This window comes from Mytilus californianus, unplaced genomic scaffold (assembly GCF_021869535.1).
Source record: "Mytilus californianus isolate M0D057914Y unplaced genomic scaffold, xbMytCali1.0.p SCAF_8, whole genome shotgun sequence".
NCBI classification, from domain to species: domain Eukaryota; kingdom Metazoa; phylum Mollusca; class Bivalvia; order Mytilida; family Mytilidae; genus Mytilus; species Mytilus californianus.
Window position 1 is genome coordinate 68337334 of NW_026262734.1, and position 27731 is coordinate 68365064.

Below are 27731 nucleotides of genomic sequence, written 5' to 3' on the forward strand. Positions count from 1 at the left end.
CATAAAGGATATCTATTAATGAAAAACTTATGGCCTTGGCCTATACATAATTTGCCATGGTGGCTATACAAAAATAAAATGCTCCACTGGACGCAGCTTGATACGACCGCAGAGGTCGAACCCTGAACAGTTGGGGCAAGTATGGACACAACATTCAAGCTTGATACAGCACTGAATTTGGATTGTGATTAAATATTTGACACAGCATAGGTTTCTGACACAGAATGAATGTGGTCTAGGAACTTAAAAAATTTTAATTTACCTATTCAAACCATATTATTATTATTTGCTTTTATATATAAATCAGAAATAACCAATTTAAAATGGAAAATTTTAAAGAAAAAAAAAGGAAAAAAAGGAAAAAAAAAATCCCTCCCCCAAATTTTTTGAACCCCCTTATGATTCATCACCCCCAAACTCAATCCCAGCCTTCCCTTTTGTGGTATGGTACCTTGCAGTACAATTTCAGAGAGATCCATTCACTTGAACACAAGTTATTGTCTGGAAACTAGAAAAATGCTTGTTTTTTGCCCCTTTTTGGCCCCAAATTCCTAAACGTTTAGGGCAATTACCCCCAAACTCAAACCCAGCTTTCCCTTTGTGATATGGAACCTTGTAGTACAATTTCATAAAGATCCATACACTTACACACAAGTTATTGTCCTGAAACTAGAAAAATGCTTGTTTTTTGCCCCTTTTTGGCCACTAATTCCTAAAATTTTGAGGCAATTACCCCCAAAATCAATCCCAGCCTTCCATTTGTGGTATGGTACCTTGCAGTACAATTTCAGAGAGATCCATACACTTGAACACAAGTTATTGTCTGGAAACTAGAAAAATGCTTATTTTTGGCCCTTTTTTGGCCCCTTATACCTCAATATTTTGGGCAATTACCCCCAAACTCAATTCCAGCTCTCCCTTTGTGACATGGAACCTTGTAGTACAATTTCATAAAGATCCATACACTTACACACAAGTTATTGTCCTGAAACTAGAAAAATGCTTGTTTTTTGCCCCTTTTTGGCCACTAATTCCTAAAATTTTGAGGCAATTACCCCCAAAATCAATCCCAGCCTTCCATTTGTGGTATGGTACCTTGCAGTACAATTTCAGAGAGATCCATTCACTTGAACACAAGTTATTGTCTGGAAACTAGAAAAATGCTTATTTTTGGCCCCTTTTTGGCCCCTTATACCTCAATATTTTGGGCAATTACCCCCAAACTCAATTCCAGCTCTCCCTTTGTGATATGGAACCTTGTAGTACAATTTCATAAAGATCCATACACTTACACACAAGTTATTGTCCTGAAACTAGAAAAATGCTATTTTTTGCCCCTTTTTTGGCACCTAATTCCTAAAATTTTGAGAAAATTACCCCCAAAATCAATCCCAGCATTCCCTTTGTGATATGAAACCTTGTGGTACAATGTCAGAGAGATCCATACACTAACACACAAGTTATATCTGGAAGTTACAAAAATGCTTATTTTTGATCCCTTTTTGGCCCCTAATTCCTTAACTGTTGGTACCATAACCCCCAAAATCAATCCCAACCTTCCTTTTGTGGTATTGAACCTTATGGTAAAATTTCATAGAGATCCATTCACTTAAACTAAAATTAGAGTGGGAAAACCAGTGTGTCTTCGGACGACGACGCCAACGTCATACCAATATATGACCACAAAATTTTTTTGCGGTCTTATAACAACAATTTGTGACTTCCATGACTTTGCTTCAACAGGTCCTTAATGTTGACCTTTTTATGTTTGGGAACTTATCACTTTTGTGTTATGATAACAAATGTTTTTTTTATTTAGATGATAAATATCATATGGGAAAATATGATATTTCAATTCAATTGTGGAGAAACTTATAATTGTTGTATAAGTGGATTTCAGATCATTATCACAGAAATTGTAAATAAAGTATATACATCACTTAAATAATATTCTTAACAAATAAAGAACTTCAAGATTGCAAAATGTAGTTTTAAAAAAAAATCTTTAGTTAAAATCACATACATCAGAGACTTATAACTGTAATTATCTTATAAAAGGAATTCTAAAAAATCTTTCCAACTTACCAGCATTTTTTATTGACTAGCAAATTGTTTTGTTTACTCCTACAGTGATTTTTAAATTTGTTCCTCCCTAATCATGAAAGAAACTAAATAGAAGGCCATTTTCTACAACTGAAGCTAATCAATTGTACAATTTGTTTTTCTTTATACAAAAATCCTGTGGTATGGGTATTGGTAAATGGCTTACATACTACAAGATAATAGGAGTTAACAAGAATCAGATTGGGTATACGAAAACTATTAACTATAAAATCACAGATACATTATACAAGTCATTTAGATGAGTTTTGTACAAATGATAATGATAATTTTCAAAATATAGAGGCTCTGTACATATTTAGTTACAACAAAACATTTGGCAAAAGTCAAACAACCTCCTAAAATTCAACAATACAAACCAATTATATAAAATAAAAATACATATGTATGTAGCTATCTGCAATAATGACTTGAAACAATAAACAGCTAATTTATCTTTAAATTTAAGATAAAAATATCATTTTTAATCTTGACAAGTATATAGAAATTTCTGATCTTGATTTAAGTAGGATTTTAAGGATCTAGTAAAGAAATTTCTCTTATTCTTAGTCAAATTACCCTTTTCCCGACCAGTTGTTTATTTCTTTTTCAACCAACTTGTGGTAAGTTTGATCTCAGTTCTTCATTGGTCAAAATGCAATTATTTTCTTGCTTTCCTCTAAAAGTTCTATCGTGATGTCTCTAAAAGTCGACCATGTCGGATATGGCACAAAAAGTTTCTTGTGATTAGTCCACATATGTTATTTTTAGAAAGTGTCAGTGTTGAAATGATTTTTAATATCCTATCAGGACATTTTGATAATAATTTGGTAAAAATAAGATATAAATAGGTACATGTAACCTCAATTCCCTTCTTTTCTTCTGTATTTTTTTCCTTCTTGACAATTCAAATACTCTCCCTTCCTTAAAGTTATACATTATCCTACTTCTAATCAAGCTCAGAATTTCTTTAAATTTGTTGAGATTTAAAATAAACGAAATCCAATTTAATAAAAAATATATCAATCTTCACTGTATCATTGCGTAGTAAATTAAAGTAAGAAAGAAAGTCATTATGGCAGTTAGCTAAACCTTCAAATACAATTAAACAATGTTTAAGTTAAAATTACTGACTAATAAAAGCATTTCTATAAACAATTGCATTGAATGCCACTATTATAATACTTTGTGTACTATATATATAATATTGCATCTCAGGTATATGACTAGCATCTCTCAACTATTGTATAAAGTATCAAGTAAATAATGTCTCAAGTAAATCATGTCTCAAGTAAATAATGTCTCAAGTAAATCATGTCTCGACTGATCTAAAATCTTATTGGAATACATGTAAAAGTGAAAAAATACAAATTGGCAGCTTGTGACTGAATAAAAAAATGTCTATTAGCTGTATAAATAAATACCTCTATCTTTGTCATGTGACCTTAACGTTAATAAACTGTGGTTATTTAATTGGTGTATTGAGCTATATGTGTACCAAATAAATTTATTTGTATTATTCTTGTCTATCAAATTATTGATTCAACTTTTTTGCTACTTAACAAGTAAAATTAAAACAATCACCTGACTTTGTGAATTTTATACCCCATTATAAAATGGGTAAAAACTGCCATTTAAACTATAGTACTAAAAGTCTTGCACACCAAACTGCCATTTTTACTACTTCAAAGTAGTTTTGTAATTGGAAAAGGGTTTAAACAATTACCTGGAGAAATAGATTCTAGATCTGCCAATCTCATGTAACAATAATTAACTCTGTGCTTAAATTTTGAACATTGCCATGTCAGGAAATGAAGTATTGTTAACAATTTGCAGTAGACATAATTTTTACATGCAGTATATATTAATTATAATACAAAATACTCTCAAATTGTTATGTAAGTACAAAAGATGAATATATAAGACTTCTGGAAAATATTGCACAGTAGTATATCTATCTGGAACACCTCAGACAGTTTTATTTTCTTTTATTGAGAGAATAATTTTAGCTGTTCAAAAAGTCTATAACCTTTATTTTCACATCTCTTAAAAAAGAAGAGAAGCACATTGTTTGATCATAAAATATTGAAAAACGCCCTCCCTGCCCTGCATTGCTAGCACTATCATATTTGGCCAAATATGCATACATTTGTAAAAATTTCACATCTTAATGAACCTATATATAACCTTAACTATAATATTTAATACTCTAGACCTGAAAAAATTTCATCTAAAATATCTGAGGTTAAATACACTTTACAGAAGTGATTTTCTTTTAATAATACATATCCACATACACAGTGGAATACACACTACACTACCATTTGTACTATGTAGTACTGGTACACACAACACTTCCATATGTAATGTTAGTATACATTGTACTGTCCCATCTCTCTATTTGTTACTGAGATATCAAGATATACATTGTACTGTCCTGTCTCTCTATTTGTTACTGAGATATCAAGATATACATTGTACTGTCCTGTCTCTCTATTTGTTACTGAGATATCAAGATGAATAGCCTATATCTAAATAAGAATTTAACAACTAATCGTAGTGGAAATACTGGTATCTAGATGAATGCTTTGGTCTGCAGAATATTCTTTTCATGATTTATGTGTATCTGTTCTCACTAGTTCATATCATGACTACATCTACATGGTTTATGGGAACTCCAGTCATTTATTATCAATCAAAGTTTGTAACTTCAGCACCAAATCTCTTGCCAGCTTAAGTATTTGCTTTGCTTTATGTCTTTCAGCCATTTCTATAAAATAAAAAAAATATATCACACATTAATTAATTCACACAATAAAATGTAGGGGTGTTAAATAAAACTGAAAATATTAGTTTTTGAAAAAAAAACCAAATAAACTGTTGACACAGAGATATATCTCGACTGTCGGCATAAAATTCAGAAAAAGACAATCTGATGGGCAGCAACATGATTTATCAATTCAGTCGCTAGACCATTATCTAGTAGGCAGGGCCTGAAAATAATCGTCAAACTGATATGTACTGATAGTAATGCAACTTTATACAAAATATCATTGATCTATCACAAGTAGTTATATCAAATTGACTTAAGCAGAAAACTTAACATTGAAAAATGCTAATTAATTCAAAGTCACTGGAGCATGACCTAGGGGGCAAGGCCTAGAAATAATCGTCAAACTGATTTGTACCGATAGTAATGCAACTTTATATTAAATATCATTGATCTATCACAAGTACTTCCTATCAAACTAACTTAAGCAGAAAACTTAACATTGAAAATTACTAATTAATTCAAAGTTGCTGGACCATTACATAGGGGACAGGGCCTCGAAATAGTCATCAAACTGATATGTACTGATAGTAATGCAACTTTATATTAAATATCAATGATCTATCACAAGTAGTTCCTATCAAACTAACTTGAGCATTTGCTGGAAAAGCAATCTCCATGTCTCGCTTTCCCGACTTTCGTTGAAGGCGAGACAAAAATGGTTTCCATCTTCAGTGTTGGATTAGTGACACGTCAGAGGAGTGAAATTATCAGATTTATTTCACATGTGAAATTATTGGTTTTTATTTCACTGGGAAATCATGATAATTCATTGCAACCAATGTAATAAATACTAATACTTTCATCTACTGATTTTGATTACATGTCTATGACTAGGTCATGTTGTTTTTACTGTTACACAGATCAAGATTTAAAAGGGGAGGACCAAGAACCCAAAAGACAAGGTGTAACCAAGTTGCAACTTTATATGCAAGTTCCAAGTCGGGACCCTTGTCAGTGGTTGTTTTAAGTCATATCTTACTGCTATTTTTTTTTGTCATTTGGGATATTTGGTATTGATTGTAGACCTTAAATAGTCACTTTTAATTCAATTCATTCAAACTTTTCTGGACTCTGGGAAAATACGAGATTGACATACTGTATAGAAACTTGTCTGTTGTGGAAAACTGTGTTTGACCTCTAGATGTCCTTTGTTCTTAATAAGCCTGGTTTCTTTGATGAGTTTTCTTAAACAAGTTCTTAATTTGCTGATCTAGAAATCATGGCAACTCACACTCAAATATGAGTGGCCATGTGAGTATTGCATATATATAGAATAATGGCATTTTTTTTTTTATATTGACTTTATCAGTATGAATATCAAGTAAGCCCGCATTTTTTTAATGAACTCACCATTAAAGAATTTGATTATATCTGTGAAATCCATATTATTATCCAGTATGATATCTCTGTAGAACTCAACAAGAGCTAGAGACATGAACAGGACAAAATGTGGAGAGCTGATATACTTAGCTGCCCATATAGTCTCCCATACTGAAAACACATCATCGTACACCAATTCTACAATAGAATTAAAAATCAGTAAGCTGTCTATAAAAATTAACATACTGAGAACACATCATCGTACACCAATTCTACATAAAAACTAACATACTGAGAATACATCATCGTACACCAATTCTACAATAGAATTTCACATCAGTAAGCTGTCTATAAAAACTAACATACTGAGAATACATCATCGTACACCAATTCTACATTAGAATTAAAGATCAGTAATCTGTCTATAAAAACTAACATACTGAGAATACATCATTGTACACCAATTCTACAATAGAATTAAAGATCAGTAAGTTTTTTTATAAAAATCTAACATACTGAGAATACATCATTGTACACCAATTCTACAATAGAATTATCATCGTACACCAATTCTACATTAGAATTAAAGATCAGTAAGCTGTCTATAAAAACTAACATACTGAGAATACATCATTGTACACCAATTCTACAATAGAATTAAAGATCAGTAAGCTTTTTATAAAAACTAACATACTGAGAATACATCATTGTACACCAATTCTACAATAGAATTATCATCGTACACCAATTCTACAATAGAATTAACGGTCAGTAAGCTGTCTATAAAAATTAACATACTGAGAACACATCATCGTACACCAATTCTACATAAAAACTAACATACTGAGAATACATGATGGTACACCAATTCTACAATAGAATTTCACATCAGTAAGCTGTCTATAAAAACTAACATACTGAGAATACATCATCGTACACCAATTCTACATTAGAATTAAAGATCAGTAATCTGTCTATAAAAACTAACATACTGAGAATACATCATTGTACACCAATTCTACAATAGAATTAAAGATCAGTAAGCTTTTTATAAAAACTAACATACTGAGAATACATCATTGTACACCAATTCTACAATAGAATTATCATCGTACACCAATTCTACATTAGAATTAAAGATCAGTAAGCTGTCTATAAAAACTAACATACTGAGAATACATCATTGTACACCAATTCTACAATAGAATTAAAGATCAGTAAGCTTTTTATAAAAACTAACATACTGAGAATACATCATTGTACACCAATTCTACAATAGAATTATCATCGTACACCAATTCTACAATAGAATTAACGGTCAGTAAGCTGTCTATAAAAACTAACATACTGAGAATACATCATTGTACACCAATTCTACAATAGAATTATCATCGTACACCAATTCTACAATAGAATTAACGGTCAGTAAGCTGTCTATAAAAACTAACATACTGAGAATAAATCATTGTACACCAATTCTACAATAGAATTAAAGATCAGTAATCTGTCTATACAAACTAACATAATGAGAGTAATCATTGTACACCAATTCTACAATAGAATTAAAGATCAGTAAGCTGTCTATAAAAACTGTCATACTGAGAATACATCATTGTACACCAATTCTACAATAAAATTACAAAATCAGTAATCTGTCTATAAAAACTAACATACTGAGAATACATCATTGTACACCAATTCTACAATAGAATTAAAGATCAGTAAGCTGTCTATAAAAACTAACATACTGAGAATACATCATCGTACACCAATTCTACAATAGAATTAACGGTCAGTAGGCTGTCTATAAAAACTAACATACTGAGAATACATCATCGTACACCAATTCTACAATAGAATTAACGGTCAGTAGGCTGTCTATAAAACTAACATACTGAGAATACATCATTGTACACCAATTCTACAATAGAATTAAAGACCAGATAGCTGTCTATACAAACTAACATATTGAAAACACATCATCGTACACCAATTCTACAATAGAATTAAAGATCAGTAAGCTGTCTATACAAAGTAACATACTGAGAATACATCATTGTACACCAATTCTACAATAAAATTACAAAATCAGTTAGCTGTTTATAAAAATTAACATACCGAGAATATATCATTATACACCAATGCTTCAATATAATTACAGAATCAGTAAGCTGTAAAATAACATCTTACACCGAATGTGACCTACCGAATTAGACTTATCATCGGGTTTGTATTTACATGAGCAAAAGGAAAGGTGGAGCAGGATCTGCTAACCCTTCTGGAGCATCTGAGATCATCCCATGTTCCTCGGTCGGGTTTGTGTTATTCAGTCTTTGATTTTTCTATGTTGTGTTTTGTATACTGTTGTTTTGTCTATTGGTCTTTTTTGTTTTTTCCCATGGCGCTGTGAGTTTATTTTTGGACTTATGAGTTTGAATGTCCCTTTGGTATCTTTCACCTCTCTTTTACATTGTATCTAAGACAAGCTATTCATCAAAATTACAATTTTACGTAGCTCTTTTGATGAAAATTCCACATCAAAGAATAATCCTAGAATTTACTTTAAAAAAAAGCAGGTATGATAATGGCCATTCTTGGGCCAAAAATACATCTTAATGCCCCTTCTCCACTCATATAATTTTTAATATAGCTTAATTCAGGGGGGCCAAACAATTGACTGTATGATATAACAACTGGTAAAATATGATCAATTCAAGCAATGTACATCTAAAAGTAAAATTTCTCTGTAAAATTTTAAAAATATGATAATTAATGACGTATTTTGTGATAAAACCTGTTATGAAAGCAAAACTATTTTTTTTCAAATTTGTTTAATCTTTTAAAATTGATTATGCCTTATAATATTATGGCAAGATGCTGAATAAATCCAAATGTTTATCTTTTCACAAATAGATGTTTTAGACTCCAAAGAATCTTGGTATCTTTCATTTCATTAAAACTTATATGTTGTTATTTTTTTTTCATGTAGACATACACTTAAATAAAATAAAATCCTCTCTGATTTAAATCTTCTGTAAGAAAAGAAATGAAATAATACAAACAAAAGAGACGTTCTTGTATCTCTTAACATTATTACCTCTTTTAAAATCAAGAAGAAACCACCGGTAACAGAAATAAAAATGTGTATAGTCTCCATGGTGATGCATGTGCTCAAATAATTCAGAATCAAGAATCTGAAGAAAAAAGATAAATGAATTAAAAGATACATTTCGGAAATGGTTGAATATCACAAGGTTAATTTTGATAAAACATGATTTTTTATTCTTCTTTACTTATTTTTGATTTTTTGTCATTTACATATCCTGCAAAAGTTAACACATTACAACTCATCATTTCAAGATGGTGACCAAAAAACCCCAAAGAGGTTTAAAGTACATGAACAAATGAATAAACAAAAAATGTACTTTTTATACTTATATAAAGAATCGTTTTAAAAACTATCACTTCTCATAAGTGTTTGAGAAAAGAGATATCTATTTATTAAAAGAAAAGTCAGTTTTTACCTGTATTAAGGATCTCATATTAGCAAAATGTGTATCCATAGCCCCACCATGGGGGAAGTTGGAAGACATCCTCTTCATTAGTTCACAAAAACAACTGTATGCCATGGCCTCTGCAAGTGAAGGTTAATATCAATGTTTAATAGGATTGTAATCAAAAGAGATTCCAAATTAATTTTAAACATTCCCATTCTGAAATCAAAATTTACCATTCAAGGACCAGTTACCCTCTCTTGTCATTTTAAGCAAAAAGGAACAAAGTGTAAATATGGCATACTGCTGTTAATTTCAGACAAAAATGTTTGTCACATTTCAGTCCTTAAATAAAATTTACCATTCAAGGACCAGTTACCCTCTCTTGTCATTTAAAGCAAAAAGGAACAAAGTGTAAATACAGCATACTGCTGTCAATTTCAGACAAAAATGTTTATCACATTTCAGTCCTTAAATAAAATTTACCATTCAAGGACCAGTTACCCTCTCTTGTCATTTTAAGCAAAAAGGAACAAAGTGTAAATACAGCATACTGCTGTCAATTTCAGACAAAAATGTTTATCACATTTCAGTCCTTAAATAAAATTTACCATTCAAGGACCAGTTACCCTCTCTTGTCATTTTAAGCAAAAAGGAACAAAGTGTAAATACAGCACACTGCTGTCAATTTCAGACAAAAATGTTTATCACATTTCAGTCCTTAAATAAAATTTACCATTCAAGAACCAGTTAGCCTCTCCTTTCATTTTATGCAATATTACACAATGTATAAATACAGCATACAGCTTTTAATTTCAGATAAAAATGTTTATCTTATTTAAAATTATTCTTTTTATATTATACAAATAAATGCTGAGTTTTCTTATTTTTTTTGTGTGTTGAGTGAAGGTAAGCATGCACAGTCATGACTTCTTTGCATCATTACACAATTAATTTCAGAAAACTTAACAAAGCAATATCTATGCCTGATTTAAAACACAAATTTTTGTTTCATGTGTATAATTAAGTATAATTTTTTTATTAAACTTAGAAACTTGGAAGGAAGATCATCTTCCAAATTTACGTATGGTTCATTTGACATGTTTTTTTCTCTAAGCAAAATATGACACTACAGACTGAATTAAGTGACGAAATTGGAAATTTATAGGATAGATTCATGAATAGCAGGCACAAATATAAAAATATCAAGTGAAAATAAATAGACTAATGGCAATTTTATAAAGATAAATAGGATTTTAAGTCTGTTTTAATGGGTGAAGATTCAATTTTTAGTAACTGTTTGTCACTTATATGGCACCATTTTCAACAAATACATTGTATATCTAAAATAACTGTTAACATGTTCACTTGAGACTTAAAGTTTAGTAAACTGAATACATACTGAATACATACTGCTGTTAATTTCAGACAAAAATGTTTATCACATTTCAGCCCTTGGATAAAATTTACCATTCAAGAACCAGTTAGCCTCTCCTTTCATTTTATGCAATATTACACAATGTATAAATACAGCATACAGCTTTTAATTTCAGACAAAAATGTTTATCTTATTTAAAATTATTCTTTTTATATTATACAAATAAATGTGGAGTTTTCTTTTTTTTGTGTGTTGAGTGAAGGTAAGCATGCACAGTCATGACTTCTTTGCATCATGACACAATTAATTTCAGAAAACTTAACAAAGCAATATCTATGCTTGGTTTAAAAACACAGATTTTTTTTTGATGTGTATAATTAATTGTAAATTTTTTATTAAACTCAACTTCCAAATTTACGTATGGTTCATTTGACGTGTTTTCTTCTCTTCTTGCTAAACTTAAACAAAATATGACACTAAAGACTGAATTAAGTGACAAAATTGGAAATTTATAGGATAGATTCATGAATGGCAGTCACAAATATAAAAATCTCAAGTGAAAATAAATAGACTAATGGCAATTTTATAAAGATATATAGGATTTTAAGTCTGTTTTAATGGTGGTAGATTTATTTTTTTGTATCTGTTTGTCTCTTAATGGCTCCATTTTCAACAACTACATTGTATATCTAAAATAACTGTCACCAGGTTCATTTGGGACTGAAAGTTTAGTAAACTGAATACATTTGAGTGCACCAAAACCAAAGAGAGAGAGAGAGAGAGAGAAAAAAAAAGTCAACATTATCTGAGTTGCAGTTCATACAGAAGGTAGAAAGAGTAAAGACAGAATTCACATAAACCAAATATTACTTCTGTTGCTATAGTTTCAATTACAAATATATCAAATACTAACAGAAAAATATTCAAACTGTAAACCAGACTACTGCTGCTTAGTTTATGGAAAATAAATGGGGAATGTGTCCATGGGACACAGATGATGCCCCCGCTTGCATATAACGTAATAAAAGGACACAACTCAAGAACTGTAAAAGTGACGCTACCCAAATTTGTACTTGATCTGAATTTTGTGGTAATAAGCATTGTGTATACATTTCATAACAATTAGTTGAGGCAAACTAAAGTTAGAGAACGGAAACGAAAAATTCAGCCATTTTTCCATTTGTAAAGGGGCATAACTCTAGAACCGTAAAAGTGATGCCACCAAAATTCATACTTGATCCGTGTTTTGTGGTAAGAAGCATTGTGTATAAGTTTCATAACATTTGGTTGAGGCAAACTAAAGTTAGAGAACGGAAATAAAAAATTCAGTAATTTTTCCATTTCTAAAGGGGTATAACTCTAGAAAGGTAAAAGTGATGCCACCAAAATTCAAACATGATCTGTGTTTTGTGGTAATAAGCATTGTGTATAAGTTTCATAACATTTGGTCAAAGCAAACAAAAGTTAGAGAAAGGAAACCAATTTTGGGACGTACATACAGATGGACGGACGGACATACAGATGGACAAGGGTAAAACTTAATGCCCCCTCCGCTACAGCGGGGGCATAAACAATATTTAAATTGAAGTAAATGATGTTTTCCACTTCCTTTCAATATTTAAAAGACAAAAGTTTACATTGATTATTTATGTAACATACCATCGTCAAATATCACTAGAAGTGGTGCTACTAGATCACACATCCCTTGTACATAGCCTATGTCTAAATGTTCCCACACATATCTGAAAATAAAATTTTAGAAAGCTTTGAAATTACACAGGCCTGTAACTAGCATATCTTTAAGGTTCCCACACATGGAGTTAGGTTTAAACTCGTTTCACTGCATTATATAGCCCTTTAAAGCTATTAGAAAGAGGAAATCACTGAAAATCTTTAAAATTGTTCTTATGTCACTTGACATAAAGGAAAATAATTTAGCAATATAAAATTTTTGTAAACTCTAAAACTATACAAAGTATTTTTATACCATAAGACTTCAAAGTACCTGGTACTGTAAAATTAAAACATTTTTAGAGTAATTATTTTTGCTTATTCTGTGTTAAAGATAAAATCATGAAATATCCCTTTGCTTAAAATTTGATCCATAAGATAGATTAGAATCAGAAACAAGAAAAGAGCCAAATTGAAACTTTGTGAAGACAAAACTCAAATGTTAAAAAGTGAACCCCTTAAAAGCATTGTGCAATATTCTTTATTTACTTCAAAATGAAAATAACACTTTAAAAATCTTGTGTGTCCAAAGAACTTTTCTGTATTTTCAAGACCTCATGTCAGATGAGAAGAATTTCAAGTATTTCAAAATTTTAAAAACTATCTAATATACTTACGTGCACATAACATTGCGTAGCTTATCAAGATTTGGTATTGTAAAATACCAATAGTTTCTATCACACCTCTGTACGTCTTTGTCAATTCTGTGTAGATTTAATGCAACACTATCTAACATGGCGGGCTGTAACATAAAAGATCAAACATTATTTCTGGTCAGAAAAAACATTGACTGATAAACTAATTTCTTACAATTAAATGATTAATAATAAAATCACATTTTGTTTTTAGTGTCTTGTCAACCTATTGAAGCTATTAAGTTCTTAACTGATATATTTTGATGATACAACTAGTGGAGCAGCAACTGCTGAAACTTCTTGAGCAGCAGATGAGTTCCCGTCTAGTTGTTGGTGCAGTTCATGATGCTCAGCTTTAGTTTTTTGTGTAGTGTTTTGTGAACTGTTGTCTTTCTTTTCATTGTCCTTACACCATGACTTTGGCTGATTATTCTTAACCTATGGTTTTAATATCTTCCTTAGTATGTTCTCATATCTTTTTGTTACTCATTTTTTACAAATAAAAGGAGATGAAGCTTAAATGACAATGAGACAGTCACCCAACATCATGATTTAGCCAAAATTGAAATCTACTGGTCAACATAGATCTCCTATGGTGGAAAGCATCCTTACTACATGTCAAGATCTAGTTTGCCGCTAATCAAGAAAAGTTTACTGAAGCTGTATTTCCAATGTTGTTATACTTACTGAGTATACTCCACCATGGGAGGCTGGTGAAGCTGGTGAGATCAGACTTTCTCTGGATGTTGATAACTTTCTCATGTGATCTAAAAACAATATTTTAGTTCCATATGAGACTATCATGTAAGTTTAAAAAATTAACATAAAACACTAATATTGATCAAATTGCTGATATGTGATATTAACATTTGTACAATACTTGCAACAAAACGTTTATTGATAAAGAGAAAATTGTGTTCACTTAACACAACAGTAAATGAACAAAACGAATTTACAACTCCAACAAAATAAACCTTAAGTTACACATAAGAAATGTTTAAGCTTGCACTTAATTCTTTAGGTACAACATATATGGAAATCTTAACAAGATATTTACAATCCCAGCAACCTTGAAAACTTAAAACCCCTTTAATATTGCAAACTTACAATCATTTCATCCTTAAAAATGTATCTAGAAAAAAGGACATTCCTGGGAATGGTAACTTGTTTGATAAAGTAAAACATATGTAATATTTTAAATGTTACACAACCCATCAGCATACTTGTTAGACCTCCCAATGGAGGTTTTCAATCAATGGCAGATAAACACATTGTTTACTACAGGAAGATGCCTTACACAGGTCTTGGAAAATGAATATAAATGTGTATGAATGCAGCTCTGAATAACTTACAATATAGAGTTGTAAAATTGAAAAAAAATGACAGTAGAAAACAGCAGCTATGTGTAATCACTCAACCATTTAACATTACCTGAGTCTCCCTCAATTGTCTTTGCACTTTCCACTGTCAATAAAGATTCTCTACGACTGTCATCATCAATCTCTTTGTCCTCATCCTCATCATCATCATCCTCAGCTTCATCATCTGATTCTCCACCATCCTCCTCATCAGCCTCTGCACTGTCTGCAGAACATGACAACTTTGGTGTTACATATGACCGATCTATACTGCCATCTCGGTCTAATTTTGAAATGTCCGTGCCTTCTGAGTCTCCAGCGGAATCAAGTTTGCTACGTTCCTGAGAACTTTGTCTTGCTATAGAATCACCCAGTCCATCATCTGGACTATCAGAAAATGATGAAATGACATAATCTCTTTTTTCCAACAAGAATTCTTTAGTCTGTTTCATTTTATCAATCACCTGATCTTGAAGTGGAAGATCCATACTTTGTTTTCTGTCTGGAGTTGGTGTACATGTTGTACCAGTAGCTGAACTCTCTTCAGGGACTGTCTCAGGGTGTGAAAAGTCTTCCCATTCATCAAAACTTTGTGATTCAAACACATCATTACTTAAACTTGAATCTTTCCTTACAAGAGGAATTTGCCCATCTGTGCTTTCAGAAGACATTTTCTGTAGGTTAGCCGCCATGATTTCTTTTTCTCTTTGTCTGACAATGGCTTCAACAGCTAACCATTCGGACATTGTCTTTTCATACAACCATCTCATTTGTTTATCTACTTTGACTCTATCATCAGGGGTACTAGAGAAAGCATAGTGTCCTAACAAGTATGGCCACACCTGTAATTAAAAGAAATACAGTGGACTTTATTTTAAACTCTACTTGCTTGTCTGAAGTAAGGAACCTGTTTTAAATAGTGGTTCTCTTTTGTTATACAATATGTTAATTCATTTTTGCCATTTCGGAATTTGAAGTTTTCAGCAACCTTTGATACTTTCTGTTAAGTCTATTTAAATCTTTTCTAGATTCTTGATGACTTAGAGCTTGACATATTATACCAATATATAGGCATTTGTCTTTTATTTGCAGGCTATATTTTGAATGCTGGATGTCTGTTTTTTTTGTGTCGTTGGGTTGCTATGTCAATGGCAAAACTCCATATATCCCTTTATTCATATGAAAAATAAACCTGTCAGTCCTTACTAAAAAGGAGTAGGTGTGGTAAGGGCCCTTTTTTTTACCCTGAATATTATGTTCATTATTTAAAGATGAAAATTGTTTCAAATAATGCATAAATATGTGATATTCTATTTGGTTTAGCTTTCCTCATTTAACATTGACATTTACACTCAAAATGGGTACAAATAGATTTTGATGAAGGTTGACAAAATTTTCTGGATTTCTATTTCCTTTAGGACTAGGAAACATATATAGAGGTCAGTGACTCTTTTCACAAAAAATCTGATGAGTGAAAATTCTAATAAGTCATGAACATTTCAGTATAACTTATGATCGACTTTAATCATGATATATTTTAGAAATGAGTCACAGGGTCTTGACAGACTAAATATTCAGGTCAGAAAAGTTATTAGATATAAACAACAAAACATTGAAAGATTTTTTGTTTGTTAATGCATTATATATAATGGAAACTGGCCTGTTTTCCTTTAATTTGGTGGAAAAATGAAATTTAAGATAATTTTGATATAAAAAAAAGAAATCTGATACTTAAACAAGAGTGCACACGCTGAAATGTCTTGCATATTTTACTGACCATTGATTTTACGTTGATAGTCCTACATATAAAGTTTAAGTACAAGTATCACATTAACATTTAAGATCCAAGAAAATGAGGTCAAGGTCAGATAAACCAAGCCGGAAATACATGTACACCTTAATACAATCATTCCATACACAGAATATAGATGACCTATTGCTTATAGTATAAAAGAAACAGACCAAACCATGGAAATTCTATATTGACCAATGAACCATGAAAATGAAGTCAAGGTCAGATGAACCCTGCCAGACAGACTTGTACACCTTAAAATCATTCCATGCATCAGATAAAGTTGACCTATTGCTTATAGTATCTAAGAAACAAAGTTAACCAGGTAAACTGAACATTGACCAATGAACCATGAAAATGAGGTGAAGGTCAGATGATACCTGCCAGACAGACATATACACCTTACAATCATTCTATACACCAAATATAGTTGACCTATTGCTTAAAGTTTAAGAAAAACAGACCAAAACACAAAAACTTAACATAAGTAATGAACCATGAAAATGAGGTCAAGGTCAAATAAAACTTGCCAGACTGACATGTACATCGTAAAATATTTCCATACACCAAATATAGTTGACCTACTGCATACAGTATTAGAAAAAGAGACCAAAACACAAAAACTTAACATTGAGCAATGAACCGTGAAAATGAGGTCAAGGTCAAATAAAACCTGCAAGACTGACATGTACATCGTAAAATTTTTCCATACACCAAATATAGTTAACCTATTGCATACAGTATAAGAAAAACAGACCAAAACACAAAAACTAAACCACTGAACCATGAAAATGAGGTCAAGGTCAGATGACACCTGCCAGTTGGACATGTACACCTTACAATCATTACATACACCAAATATAGATATACTATTGCTTATAGTATCTGAGATATGGACTTGTTCACTGATCCATGAAATGAGGTCGAGGTCAAGTGAAAACTGTCTGACATGCATGAGGACCTTGCAAGGTACGCACATACCAAATATAGTTATCCTATTACTCATAATAAGAGAGAAATTAACATTACAAAAAATCTTAACTTTTTTTCAAGTAGTCACTGAACCATAAAAATGAGGTCAAGGACAATGGACATATGACAGATGGAAACTTCATATCATAAGGCATCCAGGTCTTCTAACTTCTGAAATATTAAGCTTTTAAGAAATTAGTTACCGCCGCTGCCCGATCACTATCCCTATGTCGAGCTTTCTGTGACAAAAGTCGCAGGCTAGACAAAAAATCTACGTCCTATCTAATCATTGTTTATGTTTATAATTGTGGATTAATTTATTTTCATGGGTATCAATTTTCGTGGACTTGGATAAAAAAACTACAATTATATTATATGTGAAAGAATGAACCCACCTGTTTTCTTATCTCATGTTGTACGCCACCATAATACACCAGTCTGTGAATTTCTTGTTCATCTGTGATCTAGTGAAAATTTGTTTTTTATGTAAATATTTTGTTAATGGACTGAAGTTTGATAATTATTTTTAAAAATAAATATAAAATTATGAATATTGCTATACAATCATAGTGAAAATATCTGACAAAAGGGAGCTAACTCTTACTATACTTGAATTTCAAAAGGTGGAAATATTAGTATCAGTAGACATGTTTATTGGCGCCACCAATACTAAATTCTTTGTAATGAAACAATCAAACTGTTATATTGCTACATGGATCAATCAGAAATTTTAAAATAATGCTCTATATATCTATATGGTCTCTCTAAAGATTTCCGAAAATTTCCTTTCGATTCCAAGATATTTAATCAAATTGCAGATTGTTAAAGGTTACTTGAAAACCTCAAAAAGAAAGCCTGCATGAGTGATTGTTTTTTATTTCTAGTCACATTTCTATCCAACATATCTTGTGAGAAATTCCTCATAAATCTTTTGACTACTGACTTTTGACTTTTTTTATGGAAAAGTCAAGATCCTTACAGTAGGAAGTTTCTGTCATCAACTTGATTGATTTTCATTTAATGTTGATTTTAAACAATATTCAATTCAAACATGCAACTAAAAGAATACCCCGTCATCACAGAGTTTGTGTGGTTCTTGTTTCAGTAAGTCCATCAAACTTATAAACATCTCATTTTTACCACTGATATTATACATGTATTTGGGAATCAGTCTTTTTTATAGATATAGCGGTATATTTTTTTACAGATGAATACTTTAAAACCAACATCGTTTTTCATTCAAAGGGAGATAACTCAAATCCAATGTTCTTACTGTGCCATCCTTCTGTAATTCAATCCACTTCTGTTCTGTCAGTCCACATGAACCATCATAGGGTTTATCTGCTGGGACTATTTTATGGAGGACCAGTCCAGACAGATGTGTTCTCACTGTCTTTAAATGTCTACAGTGTGCTAACCCTGGTAAATAGAAATTTTAAATAATTCAAGACACAATATTTTTATTAATTCAGTAAAAATAAGATGAAGAATATAGTGTTAACATAGAGATGTGTCTCACCTGTGTAACCTAATCACAAACTTTAACAATAGTAAATGCCACCTGCATGCATTAGTTTCCCTTCCACAACATTTGTCAGTGGCAGGTGAAACAACAAATTGTTACTTAGTTTAATTCTTATTAAAATTTTTCTTAATGTCTGTATTAAAATTGAAATACTACAAAATGAAAATAAGGTATTTCAGAATTCAAGACGTCATAAAAAATAAAACAAAGCCATAAATGAGCCTTTTTGTAATTTTTTTGGTCCCATTTCAGATCGTTTTTTATTATCGTAACACCAAGTTCATGTATGAATCAACTATAATGAAAATAATTACAAAAGCTACTGTTTCTTAAAACACCACTTCTGATCAAAAGATTTATGCATCTAAAAACAAGGATATGTGTTGATAGGAAAACATGTTCCATTCACAATATAACAATTCCAGTAAACTGCAAAATCTGAGTTCAAATTCTAAGTTGGCAAATATTTTTAACATTTCACATCATAATAAACATGTGCACTAATTTTAAAGTTGATGGTTAACAACCTTAAATCAAAACTTTAACCTGACACCTGATGGATGAACAGATAGAAAGACTAACAGATGCACAAACAAGAAAACAATGTGATAGAGAAATAATTAGAGTATGATGTAATGTGAAACATACATCCATAAAATGCCCTAGATATAATCTGTTTCCTCATGGTATCACACAACTGTTTGATTGTTGCTCTGAAAATAACAAAATTATTGTTACTTGTTATATACAATTAATTTATTTTAATATCAATATAAATACATATATAGTATCTGTAAAGTAAATTCATATTTTTTTTGGATATTTGTCTTATTGCAAAAAATGCAATGTAATAGATTTCACGAAAAAAAAAATAATTAAAAACTTCAAATTTTTATAGCAAAATTAATATTGCATTTTTGTCCAAGGTTTCATTTGAATTAACTGTATTGTACATATATAATATTATTTAATTTTTTATCATCAGTTTAAAAGTTTCTGAAATTACACCCATGATTAGAAGTATAGTATACACAAACTGTTTCTGACTGTGGCTGACCACTATCTTGAGATGATAAATATAACATATATTATATCACAATTATTTAGCTCCTATGGTTGGCCACTGCCTCATGATGATATACTTATAAGATAAGATAAGAATTTTATTAATCTAATCAAGAACCCATAAAGGGCATCATTTACAACAATATTAAGCACAATATGACTGGAAAAAAGAAAAACTAGATCCGAATATAATACTATCATATTATGGACAGGATCAGAGCCTAACACATCATGTGTCTTACATAACTATAACAATAATTTCATAATAATTAAATATTATTTTATATATTTTGTATCCACCTGGATCTTATTTCTAAACACTTAATTATATAATTGCCTAGGCACATAAGAGTTGGTAAATGCTCATTTGTGAACAGCCAGAAATATTTTTTATCCTTGGGTAATTCTTTAAAATTATTACAAAAACTGTTTACTTTATCCCATAATAATTTTCTCTGTTCGTTATATAAAGGACAACTTACTGTGAAATGGGTCTCATCTTCAATAGAATTTGATCCATGTGATAGGCAGTGATGACATAGACACTGACTTCTTTCTATGTATTTTTTACTATATCTATCTTTCTCAATTTTAAGATCATGTGCACTTACTCTCAATTTACATATAGCTCTTCTTATATTAAAATCTTTAATTGATAAATAAGCCTCCTTTACGAAGTCAGTCTTGAGGTTGAAATAATTTTCTAATTTACTATTACCTTGTGATAAGGTATCAGATCTTTTGACCACCCAATATGTTTTAAAACTGTTACAAAGTTTACATTTTACAAATTTAATTAATTTATTGAGCTTTGTATTCAAATTTTGTATATCAAGTGATTGAAGGACATATCTCATAGATGAATACCAACAATTAATGTTTCCTGCATCTAAAATTTTATTACAAACATAAGCATCATAAAGTAACCCATCGTCCAATTTGTTAAGCCTGTGTACATATTTTACCATAGATATCATGACAGAAAAATAAAGAGGAAATCTTGCAACCTCTGATAACACTGCCAAATTTGAGGTTTTTTTATTTACACCAAGAATACATTTTAGATACCTGAAATGTGATTTTTCCAAATAATCATTTATGTAAATTAATTCAAATAGATAATCACTTTTTTTCTTGCAAGCAGCAGAGTTAATCTTAAAGGTACCCCAGATTTCACTACAATATAATAAAATTGGTTTTATTGTGTGATCATATAAATGGATTGCAGTATCAATACTTGGATTACAAGCTGACATGGATTTTTGTAGTTTAAATTTTGCCTTTAAGGACTTTTTGAATAGCTCTTCTTTCCCCTGCTGAAAAAGACCACTAGAAGTAAAGACTATCCCTAAATATTTATATCTGTTAACACATTCTATAGCCTCATTATCTAAACAAAGTGATTCCTTCAAAAATTTTCCAGGCTTGTTAAAAATTAAAACTTTTGTTTTGGACAAGTTTACATCTAGACACCAATCAATACAATAAGTGTGCAGTTTATCAAGTCGGTTTTGAAGACCCTGTTTAGTGTTTGATAATATAATAATGTCATCGGCATACATAAGACAATCAATTCTACGCCCATTGATATAAACAGCATCTGGACTCGACTCAAATCTTGGAGGCAGATCGTTAATGAAAAGCTTAAATAAATTTGGGCTTAGAACATCCCCTTGCCTAACCCCAACTAGCGAGCTGAATGATGGCGTTAGTACATTACCCACTTTCACCGACATTTCATTTTTTCTGTACATATCTTTTAAAATAGTATAAAATTTTCCAGATATGTTATTTTCCAATAATTTGTATCTAAAACCACAGTGTATGACCACTATTTTCCCCCTTTTCTGTCAGTATATTTATCTAATATGGTTTTTAAAACAAACATATGGTCAGATGTTCTGCTCTTTTTCGAAAAACCAACCTGACATGGATGAATTATATTATTTTTATCAAGATGAATGTCAAGTCTTTTATTAAGAATACTGTTAAATAATTTTCCAATGCATGAATTAATTGCTATGCCTCTGTAATTTTCAGGTTTACTAGGACTCCCTGCTTTAAAAATTGGACATAAATAAGACAATGACCATTTGTGAGGGTATGTTCCAGAGCAGAATATCAAGTTAAAAATTTTCTGCAAAACAGGTGCAAATATACTACCCCCTGATTTCAATATCTCGTTTGGGATACCATCTAGTCCTGCAGCTTTATTATTCTTTAGTTTATTTATAGCATCCAAAATTTCTTTTAGGGTTATTTTGTAATCCAGTTCACAAAAAGTTGGATTATTTTCTAAATTTTTTACTTTCTTGTTAATTTCCTTTAATCTGTCTTTAAATTTGTCAGAGTTGAGATTTAAAGATTGAAAATATGAAAACCAGACGTTAGTTTGAATAGAATGTTCTGGACCATCCAAATTGTCTTCTTTTAATTCTTTGATGAGATTCCAATAACTCTTTGGATTATTATCCCTTAGATTATCCAGACTGTCAAGAATGTTTTGTTTAAATTTCCTTTGTTTATATTTACGTAGCTTATTATACTCCCTATAACATTTATAGTAAGACCCTTATATAATAATTACACCTCTTATAAGTATCCTGGAATTTGAATGGTTGATAACTAGTGTTTTTTTTTTACATATTTTCTTTTATCAGATGAAATTTGTTCATATTCTGTCATATGCTGTGTAATATGTACATGAATACGGTAAATCAACTTATTTTCACGAATGATTAATTTTTGCGACTTTATTAAACATGCATGTTTTTTGCTAAGGTCTTGATAGCAAAACAATAATGGAATTAGAATTTCTATTAGTTAACTTTACCATCTCTTTTGGTATTAGGTGTAATTAAACAGATACATCATGTTCTTGAAGGGTCTTTGTGAAAATGATATTCTTGAGAAGAAATTTCCTTCGCCTAGCAGCTTAGGAAATCTTATCTTATCACGACTGGTATTTTTTGCAAACATCTCTCCTAAACATGATATATTCGTTCAGTATCATATACTGTTTGATCCTGTGCTTGGTCCTTGTCTTAAGATCTCAAATTTATACTTAAAAATATATGCCATAACTAAATGTTTGCCACTATATAACAAATATGCCAAATTGGCCAGGTTGTTTGGCATAAAAATCTGTAAATATTCCTTTGAAATATCAGTTTCTTCTCATAAATGTCCAAAATGTTTTTAACTGTAATTGGTTCCTGTCTTTCGATAAGATATATTTATATAAATGTCACATACTGTTTGTACCTGTGGTTGGCCCCTGTCTTAAGACAAGTGTTGTTCTGTATTTCCTGAGATCGGGCATAAGTCTGTACTGATGTCTGTATCATGGGACTAGGCAGTCGGGGAATTTTACTGGCCCAAGAGAAGTTATCTCCCTTGATTTTGGCTTTAGGATCCATCATTTCTGGAGCTGAAAAATTCATGCACAAAACAAAATATAAATTATAAAACAAATGGAATATCATTTTTATTACAGACAAAATTGCCTTTAAAAACAGCTGCAATATGAGTGCATGATACACCTTACTTTTGTTCATTGAAATTTTCACAATGCAAGTCCCACAACTCTGCAACAATAAATCTTCAAAATTCTATACATCTTATTAACAGACTATACTGTAGAGAGACTAATTTTCCCAATTTCTAAGACCAACCCTGTTTGAGAGGTTCATTCTTGCATTTTTCATGTACGAAATTCTGATTCTCTTAAAAGATAAACAAGATATTTAAGGATATCTTAATTACAAAACTAGTGAAAATTAACCTGCCACAAAAAATTCCCACTTTACACTTGTTAGGATAATGAAATATGAACATACGTATAATATCAGGTCTGAATGTAGTAATGATCCTGAACACATAATCGGTAGCCTCATCATCATCTGTAGAACTGGTACTACTGGAACTTCCTGTACTTCCACCTCTGTCTGACTGTACAATGTTTGACAGACGACTTCCTTTACGCTTTAATTTAGGGAACACTTTTCCTGTAGAAGAAAAATGACTTGAAAAAATTGTAAATGAGAAGTAGTATATATGTTTATAGATATTTCAGTATTTTTAGATACAATTTGAATTTGACTTTTATTTTATTGCGAACCAAATGAAACTTTTCCACAGAGTCATCTACTATTGGTCAATCTATTTAAACTTTTGTCAGTTCTATTGTCCCATTAAGTAAATACAATAGCTATTGTTCTCTGTGTAGTTTATTCACTGGGACCTTTAAATTTCATCTAAGAGAAATCCATCACTCATTGATTAATTTACCTGAGTAAAAAAATATCTTCTAAAAGATGAAAATGCATGTTTTAACTCACAAAACTGCATGTGATGTTGTATTTATTTAATATCAATATTTCATTTTCAATTTGTTCAATAAAAACTCTGATTTAATCATAAAAAGTTGATTTCTGACAAAATATTTAGCATTGTTCCAATTGAAATTTGCATATTTTTGTTTTTGTTTAGTTATAGAATACAGTTAAGAAGACCTTAATTTAAACATCATCATTTTCCAGTTTTTATTTGTCAAACACAAAAAAAATTATTTCAATAGGAACAATGTTGAAAATTTTGTCAGAAATCAACATTTAATGTTTGAATCACTGTTTACATTGAACAGATTGAAAATATATTATTGTTAATGAATAAATACAACATCACATGCACTTTTGTGAGTTAAAACATTTATTTTCATCTTTTAGAAGATAATTTTTTACTCAGGTAAATTAAACAATGAGTGATGGATTTCTCTTAGAAGAAATTTAAAGGTCCCAGTGAATAAACTACACAGAGAACAATAGCTATTGTATTTATTAAATGGGACAATAGAACTGACAAAAGTTTAAATAGAATGACCAATAGGAGATGATTCTGTGGAAAAGTTTCATTTGGTTCGCAATAAATATCTTCCTTTTTAAAAGTAAAACTAGGGTAAGGGAAATAACACTTATAATCACTAGTATGTTTGTATCAGGCATTTTCAATTTAAAATTCTAAGCCTCTAAGTAACACAGTATATTTTATGTCTGTTTCATATCAATGCTTGAAAGCATTGATGAAGCATGACTAGTACAAATACATTTCTGATTTAAAGTTATCAGCCTTAACTCAAATCTACTCCTTTATAATCATAATGGATCACAATTTTCTGATCTAAGTGGAACAAGTTGGCTATTCTGTATCTTGTTGAAGACATTCCAGCATATAGTCCAGATGAAGAACAGCAATATTACTCTTACAAAGATTATCTAATCATTACAAAAATATTTCCATTGGTTTCTGAATTTGTTTTTAATGAATTATAGTCACAGCACAATGACCAGCATGGATTGTTTTGTTATTCACTTTTGTGGGAATACAATCAAACCTTTGTTTAATAGACTGATTTAAGATGTAACTATGCATATAATTTATATAGTAATTACCACTAAAATTAGATATTTTGCCGCTGGAGACAGTTAAATATTTATAATTTTAATGTATAAAGTAAAGAAATATATTATATTACATGAGAAACAGAGGTGGAACCGGTTTCTCCAATGATTTTAAAATGAAATGTAGGCAAAATTTATCGTTATAAAAACTTATAAAAAGTTTTGTGTACTCTTTCTCTGAAATCTTATCTGAAGTGATCTAAATTTTCATGACTTCTCAAACTGAAACAGAGAAAAGCAAGAAAAAATTTTATGTCACAATTGAATTCGACCAGTGACGAATGGTGAAAAGCCAATCACACATTTATTATCAAAGTAATTACTAAACTGGTCAGGTAAAGTACATATGGGCTTATATTGTTAGGTACTGAAATTAAGTTAGGTAAGTTACTGCATCTTGACATTAAAAACATTTATGACATTAAACAGTGACACTGAATTGTGAAAATACATGAAATAAACTTTACAACTAAGTTGACATAACAATTTGTATTATTTAGTCAATAGGTATCTTCTTCTTTACTGATGAGATGTTATTCAGAATCACAAAAAACTATACTCTCTGAATAAATGTGAATTTACTGTTACATGAATCAGGCTTTCTAAACATTAAAAATTGACAAATTAGAAAAAAAATATCTTGACATCAATTTCTTGAACTTTGAATACTCATACACTACACAAAGGTCAACTGCTATTTTCAAAAGTTTCTCAAATAGAAATTTATTAAAGAATCTAAAGTATGTCCTCACTCCTGAAGTAATACCAAAAGAATAAAAAAAAACCTACTAAGATTTATTAACATTTACGGTACCAAATTTACTGCTCCAGATGCACATTTCTACAATTAATGTCTCTTCAGTGAAGCTCATTTTTTGATAATTCTGATTTAAAATTTCATAATGAAAGAAATATAAAGGAACAAAGAATATATATAAAAAGTTAAGGCCAAAGAAATTTATTTAATGAAAATACGACACATTATGATTCTAATAAACAGAACTATGGTATTACTTCAGGTTACATGTAAGGTTCTACCTTTACCCCGTTGTGACCAAAGGGGCGGGTCAAGTTGACCATGTGGTAGCAGGCCATTCTCAAGACAGGACAGGAAGGCCAACAGATGACCGCCCTTTGGAAAATGAATAGGTGGACGTTGTACTCCATCTTGGCCAACTAGAACAATTGTACCGCCACAGTCAGCTGAAAAAAGACAAGCAGTAAATTTTGATTTGTGTAGTTTTCTAAATAATATGTTTAAAATATATTAAAAAAAAATCTTTAAAGGGGCACTAACTTCGAGATACATAAAACAATTAAATTCTGAATTTTTTGGTTCAATCATTAATGAAAGTGAAATAATGAAATAATAATTCGCTTATAGCAGCCAGTATGGTTCAATTTTGTCAAAATAAGCTAAGAAACATCGATGATGAATTATTCACTTGCAAGTGAATAATTCTACCTCATTAAATCCGTATTCATGTGAACTTCAATTTAACCCCTTAGCTAGAGATGGATTATATAGATATAAGAAGATGTGGTATGAGTGCCAATGAGACAACTCTCCATCCAAGTCAAAATTTATAAAAGTAAACCATTATAGGTCACAGTACGGTCTTCAACACAGAGCCTTGGCTCACACCGAACAGTAAGCTATAAAGGGCCCCAAAAAATTATGCATGATTGATGCGTGTTAGGTTATTAAAAGAAAAGAATGTCAACATTGAAAGTGAAACAAAGGTAAATCATTTGATAGACTGATTCGATCCACAAAATATCATTCTTATACAGGTAAAATCGAAAATTAACTTATTTTTTAAACCTTAAACTTGAAATCAAACAGACATAGAAAAATCCATTTGCACGAGGTTCATATATCTATTTATTTTTATGTTTATGTTTATATCGTGTTATGTAACCGTCGGTTGTTTTTGGGGTCATCTCGATAGTTTATTAGATGGCGTCTAGACTAAACTACACACGAAACGAAGCTTACATATTATTGAGCCCATGCCCTGTAAATTGTTTATTTTACACTTTTTTAATTTGGATAAATGTTTTACATT

The 27731-nt window shown here is 30.6% G+C and overlaps 1 protein-coding gene across 6 annotated transcripts in view; it reads right to left on the reverse strand.

Moving 5' to 3' along the window:
• Positions 1–27731, reverse strand: part of LOC127712999 (small G protein signaling modulator 1-like) — a 361281-nt gene that overhangs the window by 263173 nt on the left and 70377 nt on the right. For 2 of the 6 annotated variants that reach the window (XM_052219585.1, XM_052219584.1), the window contains exons 11-24: positions 26701–26865; positions 24043–24210; positions 23468–23633; positions 19787–19851; positions 18887–19032; positions 18009–18077; positions 14923–15691; positions 14179–14258; positions 13474–13598; positions 12785–12867; positions 9778–9887; positions 9351–9447; positions 6284–6451; positions 265–4870 (exon numbers count right to left, since the gene is read on the reverse strand). In XM_052219585.1, the coding sequence (XP_052075545.1) occupies positions 4782–4870; positions 6284–6451; positions 9351–9447; positions 9778–9887; positions 12785–12867; positions 13474–13598; positions 14179–14258; positions 14923–15691; positions 18009–18077; positions 18887–19032; positions 19787–19851; positions 23468–23633; positions 24043–24210; positions 26701–26865 (2300 nt within the window). In that variant the 3' untranslated portion in view covers positions 265–4781. Of the gene's footprint in view, positions 1–264; positions 4871–6283; positions 6452–9350; positions 9448–9777; positions 9888–12784; positions 12868–13473; positions 13599–14178; positions 14259–14922; positions 15692–18008; positions 18078–18886; positions 19033–19786; positions 19852–23458; positions 23634–24042; positions 24211–26700; positions 26866–27731 lie in introns of those variants that run through there. The other 4 variants (XM_052219583.1, XM_052219581.1, XR_007987360.1 and 1 more) reach the window with 3 other exon arrangements.